The sequence below is a fragment of the Lynx rufus genome, unplaced genomic scaffold (assembly GCF_022079265.1).
Source record: "Lynx rufus isolate CCGP_SWC_20201006 ecotype Redwood Valley unplaced genomic scaffold, mLynRuf1.p SCAF_24, whole genome shotgun sequence".
Taxonomy (NCBI): Eukaryota; Metazoa; Chordata; class Mammalia; order Carnivora; family Felidae; genus Lynx; species Lynx rufus.
This window is the reverse complement of record NW_025814839.1, coordinates 17,557,068-17,573,667: the sequence shown is the minus strand read 5'-3', so window position 1 is coordinate 17,573,667 and position 16,600 is coordinate 17,557,068. Positions and strand designations below refer to the sequence as shown.

Here is a 16,600-nt window from a genome sequence, read left to right as displayed (position 1 = left end):
ATCTGAGGAGACCAACACCCGACTGCTTACGGGGATCACCTCGCTGAGGTTTCATTTGCGTAATTACAAATCAACGTTCGAAATAACGCAAAGTTGGGTCTATGCTAGGAAAGAAGTGAGATACCCTCAAGGATGAAAACGTCTGTCTCTAGACCTCTAGCTCCCGCTTCCAGGTTGACAGCCGGCCCCAAAAGCTCTAGATGCTTCTCCCTCATCCCGCTCTGCAGTGGCCTCAGGCCTCTCTGTCCGCCTCAACCCACCCCCCTCCCGCCGCCAGTCCCGGTCCCAGGCACGCAATAAAAAAGCGGTCCTCCGGGCTTTAACCCAGCACCGCCCGCGTCGGCCTCCCCGCCGCCGCCTCACCTGGGCCGGCAGGCGTCTCCTCAGCAAGCCCCGCGGCGGGCTGTTCTCGACGTACCGGCTGCCCCGTCGGGGTTCGCGTGCGGCGCCGCGAGCCAGGCACCGGTCCCTCAGGCCCGGGAGCGCGTGGCCAGCCTTCGGAAGGGCGAGAAGGCGGCAGAAGAGACGCGGCGCCGGCGACCGGGGGGCATGTGGCGGGGAACCCAGAGCGAAGGAGGCCAGGCGCGGACGACGCCGGCGCTGAGGGGGCAGGGATCTCCAGGGGGCCGTTAGCAGCCTCTGGCAGCTTTTTGCATATTCATGAAGCCGAACAAGGCGGGCCGCCCGGGCTTGACTTGGAGAGGTTATGAATTATTCATGAGTAAGTGTCTCTCGCCCCACCCAGAAAGGCGTCGTTGACTATTCATGAGCCCGAAAGGGTTTGGGCTCGAAAAGGCAGTTGGGCATCCTTGGTGAGAGATCTGAGAGAGACCTCGAGGAGCTGAGGTGAGGGCTGTGCAGAGGCAAGGTGCCCGGAGAAAGAGGGCGCTTGAGCATTGTTACTTCCGTGTTCTTAGGTTAATTTTTTTTTTCTTTTCCTTTCCTTTTACTTGAGGCTTTAAGTTTGATTTGAAAGTATTTCGCTGAGCCTCGAAGTGCCCTGAGGAGAAGCGGGAAGGCGGCGGGGGGGGGGGGGGGGGCTGAGGAAAAAAACAAAGAGAAGCTTCTAGATAACACCCTCCCCACCCACCCCCGCCGCCCTCAGGGCTCGATTTCGAAAATTTTCGCATATACCAGGAAAAAAAAAAAAAAAAGAGTGGCGATAATTGTACTGTGAACACCAAAGTAGCTATTGAATTCAGATTTCGGTGGAAAAGGAGGATTGAGTCTTGGTGAGGAAGCTGCAAGGGTAATCAGCGGCCAGTCAGGAAGGGGCGGGGTGGGGGAGTGCGTTGGGTGTGGAGCTTTGGGGGTGAATTTAGCTAGGCCAGGTTTTCTCCAGACCTGGAGGTGTTCTGCCAGAACCAGTTCTTGCCAGAATCATCAGGAGATGACAGAGCTGGGGATGGGTCCGCACGGAATGACCTTGACTCCTTTTCCACCTTAACCGGGACGTGCCGTTTAATCTCCGTGGACTTTAGTTCCCCAAACAGTACAGGGGAGAAAGTGTCTAGAAACGCGAGATTAGCCAATCACCGACGTGTGTTCGGATGTGCAGAGCATGGGAGGGGGTGTGCAGTACATCATGTACTCGCTGGTGAAAATGAACATAAAGCTGGGTGCTTGCCCCTAAAGGAATTTTCTTTCTTTCTTTCTTTCTTTTTCTTGATGTCTATTTTGAGAGAAAGCGAAAGAAAGCGAGTAGGGGAGGGGCAGAGAGAAAAGGAGAGCGAGAATCCCAAGCAGGCTCTGCTCGGTGAGCACAAAGCCCAACGGTTCTCATGACCTGGGCAGAAATGATGAGTCCCTCTCTTAATGAAGTGAACCACCCAGGCGCCTGCCCCTATAGGAATTTTTTATTTAATTAGGCTGAGAGTCTAATGTCTCCCCCCATTAGATCATCATCAATCTCTTGCCATGTGAACAGTATTATTTTACATCACTGTAATCCTAGATGATGACTGGCACATTGTGGTCACCCAGTAAATGTTGAATGAATGAATAATTGAAATAGCCTGAAGAAGATATTAAAAAACCAAAATAGCATGTACAAATACCCAGTTAATATAGTGGAAACCATTTATTCTGAGTGAGCTGGGAGAAGAAATTACCAGAGCCAGATGGGATTTATTAAAATGGTGAATGATAATTTGTGGAAGCAAACTCTGTGAAACCTCTGAGTAACTGGGTGACCTTTGACAAACCAAGTTCTTTAAAAAAAATTTTTTTTAATGTTTATTTATTTTTGAGAGAGGGAGAATGCAAGTATGTGAGCGAGGGAGGGCAGAGAGACAGAGAGGGAGGTAGAATCCCAAGCAGGCTCTGCACTGTGGGGCTTGAACTCACCAACCATGAAAGAGATCAAGACCTGAGCTGCAGTTGGACACTCAACCGACTGAGCCACCCAGGTGCCTCAACAAACCAAGTTCTTTTGTTGAACTTCGTTTTCCTCTTCTCTATTGTCAAAATCCATGACCCATTTTGAATTAATATTTGTATACAGTGTGAAATTTAGGTTGGGGGTTTTCTTTGTTTTGTTCTTTTTTTTGGGGGGGGGTGTTCAGCCTATGCATGTCCTATTGTTCCCGTACTATTTGTTAAAAAGACTATCTTTCCTCCACTAAATTGACTTTCCTTTTCTTTAAAGTGAAGAGATTGGATTGTCTGTAGAGGATGTGTCCTTTCCCTTCCAATTCTATGTTGCTGAGCCCATTTAGGTCAAAATGTACTTCCTTTCAGTAAAGCCATCCTTCCAATCAGGCAAGAAAGATCATCTAGTTGCATTTATTAGAATCCAGCTATTCGATATTACTCATTTGAGAGAAAGGGGATTTGTTGGGAAAAAATGGTTTTGGAAGATTGAGAAAGATGGGTGGGGAGTGTTAGGAAATCAACTATTATTGTCTTTGGGCAAACATAATAAAACTGGTTTTTGCTTCACTCACAATGGCCAAAGAAGGAAAAAAGTGGCTTAGGCTTTAATGCGCTGAACAGTAGCTGGTTAATCTTTATCTGAATCTTGGATTCACACATAAAAGGGTAAAACAGTAAGCAACTGTGTCACCATTTTAAATAGGGCAGTTGAGATGTAGGTCAAGAGGTAAGCCTAGCATGAGTCTTTATCTGAGAAAGCACAGAAATCTTTTCTCTTTCTCAAGATCATAATTCTTGTCACAGAGTAGACAAGCATAAAAATGAAAGATATTGATGCCCTGTGAAGTTTCAGATGTTTGTGGGTCAAATATGCAAGCAAATATATAAGTGAAAGACATTTGAAAGTTAGAGTTCTGTTCTTCAAATCCATAGTTATGAAATCTCTCCTAGGTTTTTAGATAATGAGTTAGAACAAGGTGATAAAAAACAATCATGGGGCGCCTGGGTGGCGCAGTCGGTTAAGCGTCCGACTTCAGCCAGGTCACGATCTCGCGGTCCGGGAGTTCGAGCCCCGCGTCAGGCTCTGGGCTGATGGCTCAGAGCCTGGAGCCTGTTTCCGATTCTGTGTCTCCCTCTCTCTCTGCCCCTCCCCCGTTCATGCTCTGTCTCTCTCTGTCCCAAAAATAAATAAACGTTGAAAAAAAAATTAAAAAAAAAAAACAACAATCAGAGTTATTCTCTAAGAGTGCATGATCTGTAGTGTCATACCTCCTGGGGCTGTTAGCTTGTGAGCTTTCAAAATTAAGCAGAGTTTGTACTTGAATAGGAGACTTCCACAAAACACCTGCTCAAAGGGAAAACAACAGTAACAACAGAATAGTTAGAGGTTGAAAAGAGCCTCGCTATTAAAAAAAAAATTTAGATACATTTTGCCTTCCTAAAGCGAACTCATTCTAGAAAAACAGAAAAAGACACAAAGACACTACTGTATTTAGAAATAAGCAAGCCCAACAACTAGGAAGGCACTGGTAGTGCATCATTTTATTTATTTACCTATATTTATTTATTTTGAGAGAGAGAGCATGCATGAAATGTGGGGGAGGGGCAGAGGGAAGAGAGAGAGAGAATCTTAAACAGACTCCATGCCCAGAACAGAGCTTGACGTGGGGCTCCATCTCATGAATATGAGATCACAATCTGAGCTGAAATCAAGAGTTGGACACTTAACGGATTGAGCCACCTAGCTTCCTGGGTAGTGCGTTATTTTAGGTGGGATGAAAGCAAAAAGGGATTTTATTTTGGGGAGTCATTGTAGAAAACCCCTAAATTATGAGTCAGAGTTTCTTAAGTTTTATTTTCAGTTCTATCACTAAATGTTTGATTGACCCTAAGTCAGTTGACTTCTCTGGACCTTGATTTCCTCATCTAGAAAATTAGATGTTTGGAGTAGATGACATTCAAAGTTCCTTCTACCTATTTTTTTTTAGTTTTTTTTTTTTTTATTTTTTAACGTTTATTTATTTTTGAGACAGAGAGGACAGAGCATGAACGGGGGAGGGTCAGAGAGAGGGAGACACAGAATCTGAAACAGGTTCCAGGCTCTGAGCCGTCAGCACAGAGCCCGACGCGGGGCTCGAACTCACGGACCGCGAGATCGTGACCTGAGCCGAAGTCGGCGGCTTAACCGACTGAGCCACCCAGGCGCCCCTCCTTCTACCTATTAATATTAATATTCTGTAATTCTTTTCTAGATGCTTAATTCTTCCTTGTTCTTGTAGTATCTCTCTATTGATTCAGGAGATACTTATTGAGCATCTATTTTGTTTCAATATTGTAATCGTGCTGAGGATTCAAGAATGAAGTAAAGCAGGGGCGCCTGAGTGGCTCAGTCGGTTGAGTGTCCGACTTCAGCTCAAGTCACGATCTCGCAGTTTGTGAGTTCAAGCCCCGCGCATGCTCTGTGCTGATGGCTCAGAGCCTGGAGCCTGCTTTGGATTCTGTGTCTCCCTGTCTTTCTGCCCCTCCCATGCTCATTCTCTGTCTCTCTCCGTCTTTCAACAATAAACATTAAAAAAAATTTTTTTTTAAAGAATGAAGTAAAGCAGACACAAAAGGTCACATATTACATGGCTTCATTATATGAAATGTCCAGAATAGGCAAATCCATAGAGATGAAACATGGATTAGTGGTTGCAAGGTGTCGGGGAGGAGAGAGTGGGGAGTGATTGGTAATGGGGACAGAATTTCTTTTTGGGGAACAAAAGTCTTCTAGAATTAATAGTGACAGTTGCAAAACCCTGAATATACCAAGATCCACTAAATTGTACCTTAAAAAAACTTTGAAAAATAAATGAGCTAGACAGACACAACTTTACTCTCATGTTAGCTCACAGTAGGGTGGGATGGATACATAAATACAACCATGATACAGTATATATTACAATGGGCACATAACCCAACTTGCTCGCTGTAGTGAATCAGGAAATATTCCTTGAGAACATTATACTAAACCATGTCCAGGAGATAAGTAAGAATTGAGAATGGAGGAGAATGTTTCAGGCAGAAGGAATATTGCAAAAGCCTGAAAGCTGTAGAGAATATGGTCCTTTAGGGTAATCAAAGTAGATAAGAATAGCTGATTCATAAAAGTGTGAGGGAAAATGGTTAGAGATGTGGCTAAGAAGGCATGAGCCAGATCTTGAAGCCATGGTAAGGAGTTTGGATTTTATCCTGAGCAAAGTGGGAAACCATTGAAGAATTTCAGTCTAAGAAGTTACATAATCAAGTTCACAATTTAGAAAGAAAACTTTGGCTGCGGTACAAAAAACAGCCCAGAGAAGGGCAGGATCAATGACAGGCAGACTAGACTGGTGGTTGTAGCAGTCCAGACAAAAGATGAGGCTAATCTGATCTAAAGCAGAGATAACAGCATGTATAAAGTGAGTAATGGACATATTTGATAAATGTTAAGGAGACTGGATGTGGAAATGAGAGAGGGAACAGAGTTGAGTCATAGTTTTTAGGCTTGAACAGTTAGGTATTTGATGATGTCATTTACTGAGCTAGGGAACAGAAATAGGTTTTGGGGGGAAAGAGCTGACATTTAGATGTGTTGGGAACATCAAAGTGGAACTGTCTCATAGACTGAGGTATAGATTTCTAACTCCTCAGAGAGACCTGGGCTCCTTATATCCAATCATGTGAATAGATATAGTAATTGAAACAATGGGAATGTGTTTGTTCATCCAGGGAGTGTGTTTAGAAGTAAGAAAAAAAAAAAAAAAAAAGAGCTCCTAGTACAGAACCCTGAACACAAATGTTAAGAAATGGGCGAGGGAAAAAGTCTGAAATAGACAATGAGAAGGAACAACTGGAAGGCTGGAAGAAAACTAGGAGTTCAAATATTAACATAAGATTTAAAAAAAATAAACATGCTTTATTACTTATAATGAAATATTTGTCAGTGTTCTAAGTGCCCTATATATAATGACTCATTTAGTCTCCCACAACCCTGTGAAGCTGGTACTATTACTATCCTTGTTTTAAGGTGGGGAAACTGAGGCACACAATCTGCCCAAGATGATATGGCAAGTTAATTGCAGACTGAAATTTGATCCTAGATAGTGTGACTCCAGAAGTGTGCAAGTACTTAATCATTATGCTAGGTATGCTCTCTGGACGTACACATCCCCATATAAACATTGTAAGAGCCCTGAGAAGTTGGATTTATTGTCTCTGTTTTACAAAAAAGGAAACTGAGACCCAGGGTGATTGTGTGATATGGCCAAGTTACAAAGCTGCTAGATAGTTGAACAGAATTTGAACCTAGGTTCCTTAACTCCAAAGCTGCTTTCTACTACATTATACTGCTGTTTATTTCTCTCTTCACACACACATATATGTGTAAATAAAATTTAACTTTACTTATTTTAGAAATGTTAATTCCTCAGGTATTTACCAAATGCTAATAGTAACCAGCTTTGAATCCTTTCTCAAAAACAAGTGCCCTGATTTGTCTCAGAGTTTTCAGTGATAGTATCAGTTTAATCCAGGTTTCTGTACATTCCTATATAGATATAATGTCCTAGCCATTATGTCCTAATTGAATGATGCTTTTTTCAGCGCTTGATTCTTTAGAAATGCCATCAGAATGTCTTATGATCATAGACATTTTTTTTTAAGTTTATGTATTTAAGTAATCTCTACACCCAACGTAGGGCTCAAACTCACAATCCCCGAGATTATGCTCTACTGACTGAGTCGGCCAGGCACTCCCATAGATAGATTTTTTTTTTTAAATCAATGAAGAAATCTATTTAAAAATTCTTCTCATTATTATTTATTATTTTTTTAATGTTTATTTATTTATTTATTTATTTAGAGAGGCAAAAAAAGAATCCCAAGTAGGCTCAGCACTGTTAGCACAGAGCCTAATGTGGGGTTCCATCCCATGAACTGTGAGATCATGACCTGAGCTGAAATCAAGAGTTGGAGGCTTAACCAACGGAGGCACCCAGGTGCCCCTATTCTTCTTATGTGTTGTCTCTAAGACTAATAACTACCCCAGGAGGGGGTCATTTACATGGCTTAATGGACCAGAACTAGGGCTTAAACTTCTGTAGTTCCTTATTTTGCTCATTTTATTTCTTGAAGTTTTAAGGGAAAAAATTGATGTGTTGAGTCAGATTTGAAGGTTATACACAGAAATGAAAGCTATATTTTGAAGTCAACAAAAGACACCTGGCAATGTTTAAGGACTAAAGGACTGTTAGGTGGTTTTCAGTGTCCTACAGGATATTGTAAAAGAGTGTCCCCTAGTGCTGATCTGAAGAAGTAATTTGAGAGAAATTAAATATTACTTGTTTATAATCTCTATCACCATCTTGTGGCCGTGTCCTCAAATAATTCTGCCTTTTATTTGCAAAATCATCCAGAATCTTGCATTGTTCAATACGCAAAAGAAGGTCACAGGCTATCCTGGGTGATCCAGAATGGAATTACTTTAAATAGGTTATTTGGTCAGAACTCCATAACTTGAAAAGCAGCCCCAATACAAATTAAATTAAGATCAGTGGCACCTGGGTGGCTCAGTTGGTTGAGTGTCCGACTTTGGCTCAGGTTGGCTCATGATCTCACAGCTCGTGAGTTCGAGCCCCACGTCGGGCTCTGTCCTGACAGCTCGGAGCCTAGAGCCTGCTTTGGATTCAGTGTCTCCCTCTCTCTCTGCCCCTAACCCACTCACATTCTGTCTCTGTCTCTCTCAAAAATAAATGAACATTAAAATTTTTTTTTAAATAAATAAAGATCTTTGAAAAGAAAAAGGGAATTTGCTTCTTTGTTTATGCCAGTGAAGCAATAGAAGTGCAAACCAGATGTATTTCTTTCTTTTTTTTTTTATAACTTAAAGTCCCTCTGTTTTATTTATTTATTTTTTAGTATACTCTACCCCCAATGTGGGGCTCAAACCCATGACTCCAAGATCAAGTCACATGTTCTACCGATTGAGCCAGCCAGGCACCTCAAAACTAGATGTATTTTCAACATTCATTTTTTTTATTATATTAAAATATGCATAATGTAAAATTCACCACCTCAACCATTCTCAAGTATACAATGCAGTGGCGACTAAGCGCATCATGGCGTGTGCAAACAACACTGCTGTCCGTCCTAGAAAATTTTCATCAGCCTGAACAGAAACTGTGTGCCCTTTAAACATCACATTCCTTCTATCCTTCAGCCCTTTGTAACCTCTATTCTACTTTGTCTCTATGAAGTTGACTACTTTGGGCACCTCTACGTCATGTAAGTGAAATCATGCAATATTTGTCCTTTTGTGTCTGGCTTATTTCACTTAGCATAATGTTTTCAAGTTTCATCCATGTTGTACCATGTATCAGAATTTCATTCCTTTTTAAGACTTGTATATACCATTGTATATACCACATTAAAAAAAATCCATTCAACTGTTGATGGACATTTGGGTTGTTTCCATCTTTTGGGTATTGTAAATAATACTGCTATGAACATTGGTATACAAGTATTTGACTCTCTGCTTTCGGTTCTTTTGGGTATACCTAGAAGTGGAATTGCTGAATAATATGATAATTCTGTTTAACTTTTTGAGGAACTGCCAAAATGTTTTTTACAGTAGCTGTATGATTCCCACCAGCAATGCACAAGGGTTCCAAGTTTTCCACATCCTCACCAACACTTGCTATTTTCCATTTTTTTTAGAAAAGCCATCCTAATGGGTGTGAAGTGTGAACTTTAACTTTTGAGTTACCTTTGAAAGCCAATTACACATGAAGTTAAATCAAGAAATCTTTTTAAGTTTATTTATCGAGAGAGAGAATGTGCATGTGCATGTACGCGAATGGGAAGGGGCAGAGAAAGAGGAAGAGAGAGGATCCCAAGCAGGCTCCATGCTGCCAGCACAGAGCCCAATGTGGGGCTCGAATGCATGGAACCACCAGGTCGTGACCTGAGCCAAAATCAAGAGTCGGATGCTTAACTGACTGAGCCGCCCAGGCGCCCCTCAAAAACATTTCTCAAATTGGGGCACCTGGGTGGCTCAATCAATTAAGCATGTCCAGTTCTTGATCTCCACTCAGGTTGTGATCTCAGGGTCATTAGATTGAGCCCTGTGTTGGGCTCTGAGCTGGGCACGGAGTCTACTTAAGATTCCCTCTCTCCCTCTATCACTCGTGCTCTCTCCTTCCCTCTGTTTCTCTAAAAAACAAAAAAGGAAAAAAAAAAGAAGTGTTTTGAACTCCTGCTATATATATTTATATAGCCACACACACAGAACACAGTTGCCCTCTAAGGGAATAAAAAGGATGAGTAAAATATATTCTTGAGTGGTGACTGGGTGGCTCAGTCAGTCTGACTTTGGCTCAGGTCATGATCTCACAGCTAGGCTGGTGACTTCAAGCCCTGCATTGGGCTCTGTGCTGACAGCTGAAAGCCTGGAGCCTGCTTCGGATTCTGTTTCTCCCTCTCTCTCTCTCTCTCTCTCTCTCCCTCACTCATTCACTTTGTGTCTCTCTCTCTCAAAAATGAATAAACATTGAAAAATTTTAAAAAATATATATTGTTGAATCTTTAGGTAATTTACGTATTTTTCTCCTTCAAATGTATTTGGGAACAAGCAAATCAACTTAAATTCTCACTGGGTGGTTGGAAATACTAGTCTAGAGATCGTAAGCCAAATTTATAGAAAACTGGTAGTGGAGATAAAAATGGTTATTAAACTAATTTTCCAAAGAACATAGTCAATGCTAATTATATAGTCCTTCTTTTGGAAAAGTCACAAAAAAGGTTATTTTGGCAAAGTCTCTAATTTTTTTTTTCACCCCCACAGGTTTGACTTGTTAAAAGAATCTTGATACATTACTACAATGGCCACTGCTCAGCTCTCTCGCTCTATCAAAATTCACAAAGCATCTAAGGTATTTACTAAGAATTAAACGAAAATCAATGACTATTTAGTGAGTTCAGAATCATGACTTTAATCTTCGGTGTTTTTTTAAATAGCAGTTTTATCAGTTAATTGGCACATAATATTCTGGCAGAGTATGTCTACATTTTAACTGCCTAATGGGCTGAGGATGTTCAAGAAATTAGAATAGATTCCTACAAAGTGACTGGGTGCTTGTTTCATGCTCATATGTTTAGATTTTCTAGAGTAAAAGAAATCAGGAACAAAAAAGATGTTTAAAGAGAACAGTTCTCTGTTAGATCCTCATTTCCTGAAGCAATTAGGAAATTTTGATATGCACCATGATGTAATTTTAAGGACTGAAGGAAAGAGCACTGAGAAGAACTTGGAGGTTGGGCCCCTGGGGGAGCATGCCAGAGTCAGGCATCCTTCCCGAGTTCACAAGGGCAGGTCTGTCTTGTCCCATGACATTCATTAATGAATCATTCATTTATTAATTAAGAGCTTGGTATTATATAATACATATTATAAATAAATCTTTATCTCCCAGAAGTTTAGAATCTGGTAAAGGAAATAAGATTTAAAGGAGTCAAGCCAATATAGAAAGCAGTATATACATTATATATGTGAAAAAGAGTAAAACAATACAAATTATAGGAAGTTAGAGATTTTGTATAGACTGGAATAGTTTGTATATTACTCATGAAGGAAATGTGATGTAAGGTAGACTTTGAATAATAAAAAGGATTTGAGTAGAGGAGAGAGAAGAGAACTCTATGAGGAAAACCTACCAACATGCTTTGGCTCAAAATGAGAAATGAACACTTTAGAGAATAATGAAGAACGTATCCTTACTGGAGTGGAGAGACATCATGTTGGGCAGAAAAAGGAAATAAAACCGAATGGGAACTTTGGAAACAAATTAATATGGATCTTAAAAGCCAAGCTAAGGAATTTATGCTTTATTCTTTACTTTTTTTTTTAAGTTTTTTAAAAAATTTATTTAATCTCTACACCCAGTGTGGGGCTCAAACTCACAACCTCAGGATCAAGAGTTGCATGCTCCTCCTACTGAGCCAGCCAGGCGCCCCTGCTTTATTCTTCAGTCAGGAGAGAATAAAATTGGGGTACCTGGGTGGCTCAGTTGGTTAACATCCAACTCTTGATTTTAGCTCAGGTCATGATCTCACAGGTTTGTGGGATTGAGCCCTGTTTTGGCCTCTGGGCTGACAGCGGGGAGCCTGCTTGGGATTCTCTCTCTCCCTCTCTCCCACTCACACTTGCTCTCTCTCCCAAAATAAATAAATAAATATTTATTTAAAAAAGAGAGTGAATAAAATAATTGTTTTAGGAATATTAAGCTGAAGCAAACAAAGGCAAGATTCCAGCTGAAGGAGAATTAGGGCAGAGAGAAAGTAGTCATCTTTCTGGCTTGAATTCAATATACTCACTGGATTCCTGATCTCATTTGGTTTCCTAAGTGTGCTTCCTTCCTGGGGGGAAATGCTGAGCTGGGTATATATATATGAATTACAGTCAGCTTGGGAGTTATTTTCTCTCTGTAAATTAACAAATTGATGTTTTAATATAAACAGATCTTTGTAGTTTGGACTGAATGAACTATTTCCAGTAAGTTTTAAGTGACTGTATGATTTTGTTATTTAATACTTAAAACAACAATAATAACAATTCTAGAAGCTAACATTTATTCAGCATTTGCCATGTACTGGGCACTGTGCCAAGGGCTTTATATTATTGTTTCTTTTTTTTTTTTTTTTTAATTTTTTTTTTCAACGTTTTTTATTTATTTTTGGGACAGAGAGAGACAGAGCACGAACGGGGGAGGGGCAGAGAGAGAGGGAGACACAGAATCAGAAACAGGCTCCAGGCTCTGAGCCATCAGCCCAGAGCCTGACGCGGGGCTCGAACTCACGGACCGCGAGATCGTGACCTGGCTGATGTCGGACGCTTAACCGACTGCGCCACCCAGGCGCCCCTATATTATTGTTTCAATTAAACCTCACAATAAGGTGGAAACTGAAGCTCAGAGAAGTAAAGTAATTGTCTTAGGTCATGTAACTTGACAGCTGAGCTGTCAAACATCGCGTATGTCATTAGCACACTGTCTTGTTAAAATAGCTTGACATAGTGTTTTTTATTGTCAAGTCAGTATTTTCATGTATTTGACATTTATGAAAACATCAATGATGATCCTTAAGGTATTAGATCAGTTGAGCTAAGAAAAATAAGAACAGTTGAGCTAAGAAAAATAATCCCTAGGATATAGAAAAATAACAGAACTTTAGAGGGCTTTTCTAACTATTGATCTTCATTACTGCAAATGGCCTTTTAGATTCTATATTTAAAGTAAATGTCTTTATACTTCCAGGTTATTTAATTTTACAAATGGTTATTACTCAAGTGTTACCTTTAAGTTTTGGCAAGTTTTCAGTAAGGTGCCATATATAGATGCCACGCCAACTATTACCCACTTACTCAAAAAGACCTTAATTTCTGAGGCTCTGTCAGTACAAAAAGCGGTTTTCTGTAAAATTTTACATGCACACACATGCACACCACATACATACCTAATTCCCCTTCAGCTTTAAGTTTTCCTACTTCTGCTATAGCTTAATATTCCTAAAACAATTCTTTTACTCACTTTCCTGATCAAATCCACTGACTTCCCATTGATTGTAAAATAAACCATAAATTCCTTAGCCTGGCTTTTAAGATCCATACTGATTTGTCCCCAAAGTTCCTATCATACATGCAAGAGTATTAGAATTTTATATTATTTTATTTTATTATATATTTTTATTTATTTTATTGTATACTTATTATATGTTACTATTTTATTATATACTTTTTAACAACAGAATATAATTTGATAATTCGTACCAAAGAACGAAGTTTATATAGCAAAATCATGACTAGAATGTCTTTTGGATATAGCTATAGAAAAGCTTTTTGTGAGTTCTTCATCATCAAAGGCATATTTGCGGGTAGTACCTGCCTCTAAGTAACAGGATTATTAAAACTTCAACAGATGAAACTGTGTAGTATAGTAAAAAGACCTCTGAATTTGATTAAGATCATCAGAGACTTAACCATCCTGACTTCTAACAGCATGGAAGTAGTTTCACTTACTTTGTATTTTATATTGATGAAGTCATACAGTAGCGCTCATTTGTATGTGGTCTCTTTTGCTCAGATTTGTCTGTGAGAGTTATCATATTGTTAAATATGTTATTAAATTGTTAAATATATTTGTAGATTGTTAAATATAGTTGTAGATCATTCATTCTCATTTCCATATATTATTCCATTACAGGAATATATGATAATTTGTTCATCCATTCTTTTGTTGATGGGCATTTGGACAGTTTCCATTTTGGGTCTATTACAAATAATGCTATTATGAACATTCTTTTGGTGAGCATAGGTATGCGTATCTGCCAGGTGTATATCTATGAGTGAAATATAGGTCATAGAACATGTGTATCTTTAGCTTTAGTAGATACCACTGAGCAAATTTTCCAAAGAGGTTGTACCCATTTATGCTCCTATAACCAGTGTTTCAAAGTTTTGATTGATTTATATCCTTGTCAACATTTGGTATTTTCTGATTTTTTAAAAACTTTAACCATTTTGGTAGGTAGTGTAGTGTTATCTAATTGTGGTTTTAATGTGCATTTCCCTCATGAAGTTTGAGTGCTATTTGTTGGCCATTTGGATATCCTGTTTTATGAAGTGTCTTATCAAGTCTTTTGTCCATTTTTCTTTTTGGTTTTCTGTCTTTTCCTTAGTGAATTTTAGGAGTTCTTCCTATATCCTGGATATGGGTCCTTTGCAGATATATGTATTGAGAATATCTTCTCCCATGTTCTCTTTGAACAGAAGTTCTTAAGTTTGATATAGTCTAATTCATCAATATTTAGAAAATACTTTAAAAATAAAATGTATTGACAAATGCCAGCTGGAGTTCATGAGACATATTTTGTGCTTGGATTAAATAAGAGCAAAAAACAGTCTCAGACTAATTAATTGTTACAAAAATGATCAAATTTTCATTTTTATTTTTATACATGTACACAGTAAATACTGAATATGACAAACATGTTGAAGTGATAACTCAAGATGCAAAAAAAACTATCAGCAAATATTCTACATGAATTTAAGTTGGTAGAAAATCCTTATATGCTGAAGTAAAATTTATGCGTCTGTCACTCTCTTCTGACATTCCTAATATGGCATACCATTTCTTAGGGCAGACTATCCAGTCAGTTAAGAATAACTGTATGAATTTTTCAATATATCATACATACACACATATAATTTAGAAGGAAGCTATTGTTAGCACTCATACATTTTATAGAAGGCTATCTGATATCTTACAGAACTTTAATATTCTAACTTCTTACCTTAGTATCCTGCAAAACTCTATCAAAGTACAAAAACATGGAGATACATGGTAGTAGAATAGTAAATGAATAGTAGTTCCACATAGGTAGAGTAGGGTGTATAGGAGAGGATAGGGAGTAGGAGCAGAGAGGAGGGAGTGGCAAATGAGGCAAGAGAGCTAGGCAAAGATAAGACTGATAGTTCTTTTTTTTAAATTTTTTTAAACATTTATTCATTTTTGAGAGACAGAGCATGAGTAGGGGAGGGGCAGAGAGATAGGGAGACACAGAATCCGAAGCAGGCTCTAGGCTCTGAACTGTCAGCAGAGCCCGATGTGGGGCTCAAACTCATGGACCGAACTCACGGACCGTGAGATCATGACCTGAGCCAAAGTCGGAAGCATAACCAACTGAGCCACCCAGGCGCCCCAAGACTGATAGTTCTCAAATGCTCCACTAAGGTACTTGAACTCTATCCTATATGAACACTGGTCATGTCATAATAAGATTTATATTCTTTAAAGTTAATGATGGCAATATGAAGGACAGAGTGAATGAAAGTAACTGTTGGCAGAGAGATCGGGGCTACAGCATGTAATAAACGGGAGAAGTAAATATGTCCTAAGTCAAGGCAGTGACAGTGAGAAGGGAAAGGAGAAGATATATTTGAGAACTCTTTTAGAGAGAATTATAGGGTTTAGTGCTTGGAAATGGGGTATGAACTATGAACAAGAAAGAGAAGCCAAAGATGATTCAACTTCTACCCTGGATGATTGGAGTGGAGGCTGATTAATTTGTCTGGGAATGAAACTTGGGATCAGGTTTCAGTGAAAGGTGATAGAGATAAGTTGAGTTTGAGGGTTCTACAAAGTGGCCTAGGAGTAGATGTTCACGAAACAGAAACACAGAAGTAGGGCTTAAACAGACATAAAGATTTGAAGTCTTCTCTGTATGGGCTATAGCTGAAGCAGTGAAACTAGATGAGATTACCCAAGAAGTGAGAGCTATGCAAAGAGAAAGGACTGAAGAGAGAATTTAAAGGGCAGAAAAACTGGAAAAAATAAGAGATTGAGATAGATACAGAGGGATATGTGAAAAATCAAAAGAAAACTGTTATGGCAGCTGAAAAGGAAGAGGGAAGATGTGGGAAGTGTCAAACGCTGCAGAGAAGTTACATAGTAAGAGGACAGAAGAGGTTGATGATAGGATGTACTTGATGACTTTGGAGAGAATGTAGGGGGTAAAAGATTGTATTGGGGATCTGAGGAGTATGTGAAAAGGAAGGAGATTATGTAATCATAGTAAAGCTCCAGTTTCACCTCAAACCCATGGATCATTGTGAAGTAAATTATACTAGTCTTGAATTGCTTGGGTAACTGTCCCTGCTTTTCTTCTCTGTCTTACCTATAAAGATCAACTTTAATGCAGTTTTCAAAGCCCTGTTTCCTTTTGATTATCTGTAAAGGTATCAGATTTGAAGTCTTGAAAAATCTTTCCATCATATCTGTGGTAAAGGCATGATGGCTGAATATATTAAAGAATACTAATCTTTTTCATCTTTTTCTTTTTTTCCCCAGGAAACAGTTTTTCCATCCCAAATCACTAATGAGCATGCGTCATTGATAATGGTGAAGAAACTTTTTGCTACTTCTATCTCATGTATAACATATCTAAGGGGCCTGTTTCCAGAGAGCTCTTATGGAGAACGCCATTTGGATGGTAAAGTTTAACTCAGTGATTATCTTGGCTGTTGTAGCCTTTTTCTTTACTTGGTAAGAGTAAACCTTTCATTTTTCACAGAGTGTGCTAATTCCAAGTCATGAGCATGTTCTTCAAGATCAGTTTGCTAATTTATTTTTATTTATTTATTTATTTATTTATTTAT

General features: G+C 39.3%; 1 protein-coding gene across 1 annotated transcript in view; it reads left to right on the top strand.

Moving 5' to 3' along the window:
- Nucleotides 1-780: 780 nt before the first annotated feature.
- The window catches only part of HORMAD2 (HORMA domain containing 2), a 40,947-nt gene continuing 25,127 nt past the window's right edge, over nucleotides 781-16,600 (top strand). Inside the window, exons 1-3 of the mRNA XM_047088451.1 lie at nucleotides 781-846; nucleotides 10,235-10,322; nucleotides 16,293-16,434. Coding sequence (XP_046944407.1) covers nucleotides 10,272-10,322; nucleotides 16,293-16,434 — 193 coding nt within the window. The 5' untranslated portion in view covers nucleotides 781-846; nucleotides 10,235-10,271. The remainder of the gene's footprint in view (nucleotides 847-10,234; nucleotides 10,323-16,292; nucleotides 16,435-16,600) is intronic.